The sequence below is a fragment of the Chaetura pelagica genome, unplaced genomic scaffold, assembly GCF_000747805.2.
Source record: "Chaetura pelagica isolate M959 unplaced genomic scaffold, ChaPel_1.0 scaffold90, whole genome shotgun sequence".
In the NCBI taxonomy this organism is placed as follows: Eukaryota; Metazoa; Chordata; class Aves; order Apodiformes; family Apodidae; genus Chaetura; species Chaetura pelagica.
In genome coordinates this window covers 6,014,342-6,024,177 of record NW_009953496.1, presented here as the reverse complement: position 1 = coordinate 6,024,177, position 9,836 = coordinate 6,014,342, and the positions used below count along the sequence as shown (strand labels likewise).

Sequence of the window (9,836 nt, the reverse complement as noted above, 5' to 3'; positions counted from 1 at the left end):
TAGAATTTAAAAAGCAATTTATCTAAAATCAGGTGAGGAAATAACTGTATGTAATTGATATGTTTAACTGAGTGTTGTGGAACGTTAAGTAGGACAAAAATTAATGAGATTGAAATATAATGACTTTCTTAAAATACGAAAAAAGAGCTGCAATAACAGAATCAAACCATTTCTCCACCTTTGGGAAGCAAATTAACCTCTAGGTATTCAGAAGAAAAAAATACACAATACAAAATGAAAAGTCTTAATCTGGATCCACCAGGTATGTTGTTTCTATGAAAAAAAAAAAAAAAAAAAAGCAGTGTCAACTTTAAAAGTGTCTAGTTTAGCAGAATAAGTGTATCTGTTTGTGATACAGTCCCGTACCAGTACCACTGTTAGTCTTCTGTGCTTCATCCAGGTGGTGTGATACTTACAAAAACCTCACAAGGTTTTTCTCTTACAGAAAACAGAAGTAATTGAAGAAGCTTTTCCTGGGTGAGTGTAATGTTTGTTTGTGCAAGACTTTCTGTATACATTTATTTTTCTACTTGTGCTCTTTTGTTGCTAATGACTCATGTTCTTACTTGCATTAGGATGTTTATGGACACTCCTGAAGATGAAAGAACCAAACTGATCAGCTGCCTGGGTGCTTTTAGACAGTTCTGGAGCAGCCTTTCCCAGGTTAATGTTTAATTTTTTGCTTTTGTGTACTTCATATACTTTTTTAGTATAGTGAAACCTTGTCAAATGGACAAACATTTAAGCTAAAAGGTCTGTGTCTAGTCATTCAGAATCTGATTTCAGATATGGTGCAGTAAAGAATATAGGAGGATTTTGCAAGAAAAAAAATACTAGTTTTGACATGTGTAAGTTGTTTACCAGAGGTTGGTGTGCAGTGCAAATGAAGATAAGCAAATGGAAGTGTAAGAAGTAAAGAAGTTTGTTTGTTATAGGATTTTTGGTAGAAGTAATTCAGTAGGGGAGAAAAAAATACATGTTTATGCTAAAAAATAACCTTTGAAAAGTTAGATACCTCTAGGCATCCTTCTGTAATTGGACATATGGTTGTCTTTGTTTTCACTGAATTTAATTGTAACTGTGAAGAATGTAGAACAGTTCTAGTTTGTTCTATCCTGTGCTAACTTATATGTGAAAAACGAAGTTGACTGTGGAAATCAGTATTTCAGCTGACAGAGGTTTTTAATGCTGGACAACTGGACTTCTTCAAAATAATAACAAAAGACTTGTAGGGAGAACTGTAGGTTGGACAACTGGGCAACTTCTACCATTTATAGTCTTATTCTTTTATTGATTTTATTTCTTCATGGTAGGATGCTGTATGAATTTTACAGTTTTTTTCACTACGTGTAAATACATTCTTTCTCCCGTCTACTGCTTTTTCAGGAATCCCATGAACAGTGTGTCCAATGGATTGTAAGATTCATTCATAGCCAGCATAGTCCTAAAAGAATTTCTTTTCTTTATGACTGTTTAGCAATGGCTGTAGAAACTGGACTTTTGCCACCCAGGTAAGCTCTGTCAGAATGAATCAAATCAATAGGATACATGGAAATTGTAATATTTTATTACAAAGTATTTTAAGATGACATTGAAAAATTATTGCTGGAGAGCATGTGCGTATTGTCTGACAGCCATTCTTGCATTGTTTCCTGCTAGGATGGTTTGTGAATCTCTGATAAACTCTGATACTCTTGAATGGGAAAGGACACAGTTGTGGGCATTAACATTTAAATTGGTCCGGAAGATTATTGGAGGTGTAGACTACAAGGTATCTTCCCCCATTCCTTTCTTTGTGATAAGACATGTTATTTACTGTCTTTGGTTTTGTTAGAGACATCCACTTCTTTGATTATGGAAAAAAAAAATAAGTGAGACACTTTTAATGCTTTTTTGTAGTTGAGCTTTACCTGTATGGACATTGTAACTCCTTCTACTCTTTGTCACACAGTCATCTTACATCCCTCTTTCAGTTTCAAGCCAAGTAACCCTAATGCAGTTGCACAAGTAGTACATGTGGAAAAGTAATACTATCAAACATTAAGGCTGAAGTTCTCTCATCTACTCTGCCCCCTGTTGCTGAGTAGGAAGGAGGTCCTGAAAGCTGAGCCTTTGGCAGGGTACAGCTCTTAACAGAGGGAGTAGGACACCGTGTATCTCTTGCAGAGGATCACTTCACTAGCACTGGTGAACGTGTTAATGAAAAAAGCATAAAATACAACACTGTACTTTGATCAGTCTGTAGAAGCTGTTAAAGGTTGATGTCTCTGGATGCAACCCAAAATTTCAACATTTATTTTCTCATCTGGGATATGAGAAGTTTAAGGTCATTAGCATTTGTGCTTTCAGTAGCAATTCTGACACTTAGCAACAGCCAACTTGTCTTTCAAAATATGTTCTGATCATATTGTGTAACCTTTCTGCCAGAAATAAAGAACATCTGGGAACATGAATTTTGTGTTCCTTCTTTCAGGGTGTGCGTGATCTTTTGAAAGTGATCCTAGAGAAAATCTTAACAATTCCAAACACCGTGAGTTCAGCTGTTGTACAGCAGCTTTTAGCAGCAAGAGAGGTAACTATATTCATGTTATATGTGATAATTACAGAAGAAGTAATTCTTTTGTGGTTAGTGAGTTGGTGCAGTTCAACAGTGAAGACTTGCTCTTTGTACTCTTAATTATTCTCTGGAATTGCATTTTATAGAGTAAACAAAGAGCTTTTGGGGGATGTGGTAGATTAAAATCTCTAAGAGGAAAGCCAGGCTCCATGTTTGACTTACCTCAGATAAGGGGTATGAGATACAATATTGAGGTTAATTTTTTTTTTTTTTACTCAGTGAATCAAAGTAGTAATTGTTTTCAATATGCTGTAGGCAAACACAGATGTATAGTTTTACGTAGGCTTAAGCAGTCTACCTTACACTTGTACAATTAAAAACAGGTTTGAAAGTAATATAGTGCTATGAGAATGCTACTTCACAAAAAGTATTTTAATTCTTTCATTTATTTTTGTGAGCTGCCTCAGACAAGTAGACAGACTACCTTTGTTTACCTTATCTAAAGGTAATTTACACTAATGTATTTTTTTATTTGTAGGTGGTAGCCTACATTTTGGAAAGAAATGCTTGTTTGTTACCTGCCTACTTTGCAGTTACAGAAATCAGAAAACTATATCCGGAAGGAAAACTTCCCCATTGGGTAATGATATGATATAAAATCATGCAATCTGGAGTTTTGTTCAATAAAAAACAGAGTTATTTTTTTAAAGCAAAGTTTAAATGAAGATTTAAAATCTTCTGCTCCACAGTAAGCTCTGTGTGTAGGCATGTAAATTAAGACATAGGCTCTATGTGTTTGCAGCAGCAGCAGCACCCTGTGTTCTTGCTTGAAAGTGATGATGTAATTTTGACATATGGCATGATGTTGAAGCTCTTCCAAGAACTGCGTTGGTTTTGTTGAATATGTTTGGAAGTAGAGGTCATGCTTGCCTACCTGTCTCTGCTTTCTCTCTGGCTTCAGGATAAGAAAAATCATTTTGAATAGTTGACCAGGGTTTTCTTTCTGTTTAAGTTAAGTTATGCAAAAATATTGGGGGCTCTAGTGCAATGAAAATGGTCACTGTTTCAAAGAAGAATGTAATGCCAGTTTTTAGTTTTGTATTCTGTTAAATTGATCAGGTTAAAATCCTGACTCCCTTGAATTAATGAAAGACCTGTTACTGACTTTTTTCGAGCCAAGATGTAATCCAAGGTCCTTTGTAATACAGATGTAATACAGGTCCTTTGTCTTCATGGAATTGCTACCCAGAGGCAAACAGATTACGAATATAAGTTCTAAAGCTTGTCTTAAATAATCTGTTACTAAATAGTGTGCACTGAAATAATGTAGTATGTGTAGGAGAAACAGTTATATAGGCTGTCATTTGGGTGCAAACTGAGAACAGTGCTTGCTGCCCCTTTATAGGTCACATTTTTCCTTTTTGTGGTTTTAGGTTCTGGATGATTTTTCTACCTTGTTGAAATGTATAGAAAGCTAGTTATTTTAGTAAATTCCTGTGTATTTTATTAACATGTATAAACTGTTTTTAAGTCTTAAATATTCCTTATGAATATCTGCAACTTAAACCCTTAACTTACTTTTTTCTTCTCACCCAGTTACTAGGGAACTTAGTGTCGGATTTTGTGGATACCTTCAGACCTACAGCAAGAATAAATTCTATTTGTGGTAAGATAATGACTTCATGAATGACTTAAAAATAAATTAATTTCTTTTGAACTGTTTTGTTTCTTACAACCTTTTGGGGCATATGTTCATCTAAGCAAAATGATTCAGAGCTCATGTTTCATGTAGTATCTTTACTCTTGTCAGATTGTTCTCAGACTTGCTTCTATGCAGTTTTTATTTTGAAGGGGGAAATTCATACTGATGAGATCTGATACTTTTTTGCTACAAGCTGGTAGTGGAAGGATAATACTTGTTGCATGACCATGTAGTTTCTAACTACAGTAGATTTTAAGAGAACCATAGGTTTTCTGTGCTAAAGCATTTTGATTTCACAGATCCACTGGTATGCTAGTATTTTCTGACTTCAATTTCCATTTGTAGCTGCTCAGCCTTATCTGTGTTGTTGCAGGCTTCTGTGTGAACGTTTTCTGGCTCAGATGAATACTGGCTCCCCTTTTCTGTGAAAGAAAAACTCACCTTTATTTATTGCTAGAAATCTGAAGATTAAAATTTGGCTGTTTTAATTGTAATGCCTGTTGCATTTTTCTTCAAAAAGATAAAAATATCTTCTGTTTGCCTTGAGAATGATGTAGCTCAATAACAGCTGTATTATATAATAGATCTGAGCAGGGTTTATCACAGCTGAGCTTCTTCAGTGCAGAGACTTAAGAATGTAAATTCATCTGTAATGCTGCAAAGCTTTTTGTGTTTGAGAAGCATGAAGTTTCTCTGGAAAGTGTGGCACACCTTTTATGCATATGACTTGTAGGAATCACACAAAAAGTTTTGCAAGTCTTGTGTGTGTAGATGACTTGTAGAGACACAGTTGAAGGGGAGAAAGGGATATTTATTTACTTCCTGTTTTGTCTGATAGTAACATGGCCAGCCTGGACAACAGAAGTAGTGGAATTTGAACTGACAGTGAAATTTAGGTCAAAGTTGAGACACCGAAGTTTAGATGCTGATATTCAGGTGTGCTAGGGGCTCAGCTCAAATGCCTGTATTTAAGTAACTGAAATAAGTCCTAGTTGTCTTGTCTATGCTGACTAACAAGTCTAAATTTACCCTACGAAAACCTCTTGATGTGGATAGCTGAATCACATTGGCTTGAACTGACTAGAACTCTGTTGACTGTAATTAGAGTACAGACACTTGTATTTGACTAGTTTAATGAACAGGATCCTTCCCACATGTAAATGAAGGGAAATCAAAAGACCAGGTTATATCCTTAGAATATTAATACAGTTTTCTTTATGGAAAGAGTCAGGGTACCAAAATTAAATCCCTAGGTCAAACAATGACAGTGGTCTTCTTGTAACCTAAAAAGGCACTCTTAGATTAGTATTTGCAAATACTTCTGTTTTCAGGGTACCCAGTCTGAACAAATGGGGATTTTGCTCCGGAGATATTTTGTTATTAGAAAGTTAGTTAGAAAAATAAAATCAGCCTGAAGCAATCCTATGGTAAAAGGCTTTAAACAGTGGAAATCTAAGGAGATCATAAAAGTGGCTGAGGCCAGTTTTTGCATCAGAATGATTAATCAATCAGCCAGTTTCATTGTTTTCGAATTGATAATGTTTCATTGCATGTAGGTCGCTGTAGTCTTCTTCCTGTGGTAAATAACTCAGGTGCCATGTGTAACTCCTGGAAGCTGGATCCTACAACCCTTCGTTTCCCTTTGAAAGGTCTCTTGCCATATGATAAGGTATGCCTTACTAAGCTTCTTAAATATGTTAGATTCAATAAATACAAAGCTTTTATATCATTGGGGTGGAAAGTAATTTCAACTGTGAATATCCTGTTGTTCCAGCTAGGCCAACATTGATGACGTAGATGTTTTCACTGTTATGTATTTCAATGATATCAAGCTATATGTGGAGGACCTTTAAAGTAGTGTGTGGTATAGCTGCTGCCCAGGATGCTGAAGAACCAGAGGTGTTTAATGGGCTTTGTAGGTGTGTGCATGTGACAGAGAGAGTGAGAGCAGAGAATTTATTGGAAAACTAGTTTAGCAGTGGGAAGATGAAAGAGAATGGGCAGGTACTTACTTCTTTTCTGTGCTCTTTGTTACTCCATAGGAAAGATAACTTTACAATTCAAATTTAAATATAAGGTAGCTTATTTAAACTTAAAACTCTTGAGTGTGAAATAGTGTTATACTGAAGGAATGTAAGAACTAAAGGATCAGGACAAAAATCCACATTGTCCAGTGTACCATTTCCCATATTCTAGGTGTCTAAGGAAGGATATCAAGGTAGTATATCTGATGACATTTATAGTGTTTACACCCTACAGCCATTATAATTTCAGGTATTTCCTGAGACAGATTTGGTTTCTATATGTTATTTCTTTATTTCTATATAGTAATAAACCTTCCTCTTAGAAATATTTGTTCAGTCTCCCCTTGAGCCCGTGTAAACTGGTAGCATACTCAATATCCCTTTGACAAGGAATTCCACATATCAACTTTGTGTTGCGTGAAGAATTTGCTCCTTCAGTTTGTTTTGAGCTTAGCTTCAGTTAACGTTTTTGTTAAAGTGATTCAGCTACTGGAAGATATGAGCAGTTGTTCCATACCTGCTTTCTTCATGCTACTCATGGTTTTTGTGGATCTTGGTCATGTGATTCCTCAGTTGTCTTACTTGGCTTCCTTTGAGTTCTTCACAGTCTTCCAGTGTTTCAAGGCTTTTCAGAAAGTCTGCCAACCTTTTATTTATTGAATGAGGAATGTTCTTCTTGCTCCCCATAAAATCTGTCACTTAAGAGCTGTGACTATTTACTCCTTTCTTTTGGGTATCAGAGAGCAAAAAGATTTGCCAGATTCTTACATCATTTACCATGGTTAAATGTAAACTCCCTATTAAACATAACCTTGAGGCAATATATGTTTGTATGTGATTGCTTTTTTTTTTTTAAGGATCTGTTTGAGCCACAGACTGCCCTGTTGAGATATGTGCTGGAACAGCCGTATTCAAGGGATATGGTCTGCAATATGCTAGGTCTGAATAAGCAGGTACTGTACTGTGCTGTAACACGTGATTAAATTCTGCGTAGAATCTGCACTATTCTTTTTCTCTTTTCTTTGCTTATAGCTAACTAAGCAAAACAGTTTAGGTCCAGAGAGTGATTTTTCTTATTATTTTTTTTTTTATTATTATTTTTTTTTTTATGAGATCATATTGGGTTAAGTGGACACTGTTGTTCCTATCATTTGTATATTGCTTTACGAATGTTAAATTGAAAAGTAGAAATTTAAAATATGATTTTTTTTTTGCATTGCTTTTTTTTCCTATAAGGCCAGCCTCAAGTGCACCTTTGACAGACAGTAGGAAGCTGCTAGCTCAAACAATTAAAAATTGTTATTGTTTATGTCATTAGTTTTTTAAGCAGTATTGAACTCTGTTATATTGGCATGTTGTAGTAGAATAGTGCAAAGCTGGGTTTTGTTTAGTTTCTTTTTTTCTTTTTATACTTTAGAATGGGAGGGCTTAGTCTGACTTGGGGATCCTTGAGGCTGGCCTCATAGTCACTGTTTTGTCTTTTCTTTTTTTCTTCCTTTATTTTTGTTCTGTCCTGTCTTGTCCTGCCCATCCTCCAATGCTCTAGACCTTGAACATTGCTCAGGTATGTTCACAACCTTACTGTTGTATTGTGACTAACGATACGCTGGCTGCTTTGTAGCCACTGATTCCAGTTAGAGAATACATGTACAGTCAGGGCTTGAAATTGGCAGGACCATTAGTCAAGGACAAATTCTCAATACAAATATTTAGAGATATGAGAGATGGAGCCTAAGCCTGACAGTCAGTGGTCCTTTAATCCTAAACTTTTTCTTGGAATGGACTGCTACCATTTCCCTGATCAGTTATAAGAACTTTGCTGGAATTTTCAGATGAGGAGAGATTCTTAGTTCAAAATTTCTTTCCTTACACCAGTGGTAAAACATCCATTTCACTTGATTTTAAAATTATAAAGCTGTAAATAGATAATAATAACAATAAAAAATCTTTACTGGTAGAATTTTCTTGTCATTAGGAAGCCTCTGTAACAAACTTCCCAACAGGCAGTTACAATATTCTCCAAACTAGTTGAAAGAAAAGTAGTGCAGAATACCACATCAAAAATAGTTCCTTAAAATTTGACCACTTGTATAAATAAATAAATGCTTGAGAACATCAACCAAGTGGACTTCTGTGTGAAATTTCAAATAATGGGTCTTATATTTACAGCTGATCCCCTGTTACAATAATAAATTCCACATCTACTTTAAAAAACATTGTTCGAGTTTTATAAAATAACGTTACTGTTTGCAATACTATAGTGAAGGTTGTGTCAGTGTTTCCATTTAAGAAACTTTCTTCAGATTTGTAACTTGACTATATGATCCTGAAACATTGTGTATATTTCCCATTGTCAGTGAAATACACCAGTGTTCTTTCTGGATTGGGACAAAGGTTTTGAATGCTCAGATTCCTGCATTGTCGCAAACAGTACTCTGTGGTGTATACAACAATATTTTGAAAATGAGAATTAAAGCAGCTGAAATGTTAAACCTTGGAAACTGGCTGCTAGGTTTAGTGTTGAAATGAGTAGTATTTGTATTCTGTGTCTATTTTGTGTTAATTAATCAAACTATTCTTCTAAGCATCTTGTAGCTGGTAATAGTACAAGACCTAATACCCATTTTTTTCTAACTGTGGGTAGTCTGTGCCTTTAGGTCAAAAAAACAATGTTAAAAATGCTGAGTTTTAACCCCTACTCCTGTCCTCTAAAAGTAACTTTAGAAAATTTAAATGAAGTAATAAAATATATTGAGATATACTTCTTAAAATATTTTTGCTAATGTAGGAATTCCTACACAAAGTTTTAACCTGGCATGAATTTTTATGGCCAAGGAACAAACTTGAAGAACATAGCTTATAAAGGAAATGCTGACAGAACATTAACTATAGCTGTGCTATTACAATTACACCAGCATAAAGATGTTTGGGCTGTTGAAAATTTGTGAGCTAAAAGTATAAATACAGAGTAGGGTGCTATAGAACAGGAAATAATGTTCCATTTAGACATTAATATGCTCAGTTTAAAACTCTGGAAAACATAAAAATTTTACTCACCTTTAGGTACAAATTAACTTCACGTTACAGTTTAACTTGTTCATGTTGCCTGCTTTTCTGAAGTTGTGTAGCTGTATCGATGCTCTCAGTAAAATGGCTGATAATATTGTATTATATTATTAGAACTGAACTAACCTGCATAAATGAATTGTTACTATAATAGAAGACACTTAGAAATGCAAATAATACAAATATGTTTCAAAATAAATACAGAGACACCTCAAAGCAATGATCATTATTTATTTATGATCTTTAATTTTTTATGGGAAGCTGCTATCAACTATTTACACAGATCCTGTTGCAGGATTGGAGCCTTCATTTGAATAATTCGGCATCACAAACTAGGTATGAGTCAGCCAAATTTGTCCCACTTCTCAAATATTCTTGAAGATGAATAATGAAATTTCCTGGTTCAATCCTAACTAAGCAGATCTGTGTTAGAGAACTGTTCACTCAAACTGTCTCTGAGTTGTTTAAAAAAAAAAAAGTAGTATGA

General features: G+C 34.9%; 1 protein-coding gene across 2 annotated transcripts in view; it reads left to right on the top strand.

Moving 5' to 3' along the window:
• Positions 1-451: 451 nt before the first annotated feature.
• MED23 (mediator complex subunit 23) overlaps positions 452-9,836 on the top strand; it is a 36,220-nt gene continuing 26,835 nt past the window's right edge. Inside the window, exons 1-10 of one of the 2 annotated variants that reach the window (XM_009999126.1) lie at positions 452-477; positions 576-663; positions 1,387-1,511; positions 1,660-1,771; positions 2,474-2,572; positions 3,096-3,197; positions 4,154-4,223; positions 5,816-5,928; positions 7,141-7,236; positions 7,830-7,847. In XM_009999126.1, the coding sequence (XP_009997428.1) occupies positions 577-663; positions 1,387-1,511; positions 1,660-1,771; positions 2,474-2,572; positions 3,096-3,197; positions 4,154-4,223; positions 5,816-5,928; positions 7,141-7,236; positions 7,830-7,847 (822 nt within the window). In that variant the 5' untranslated portion in view covers positions 452-477; position 576. The remainder of the gene's footprint in view (positions 478-575; positions 664-1,386; positions 1,512-1,659; positions 1,772-2,473; positions 2,573-3,095; positions 3,198-4,153; positions 4,224-5,815; positions 5,929-7,140; positions 7,237-7,829; positions 7,848-9,836) is intronic. The other variant, XM_009999127.1, reaches the window with a different exon arrangement.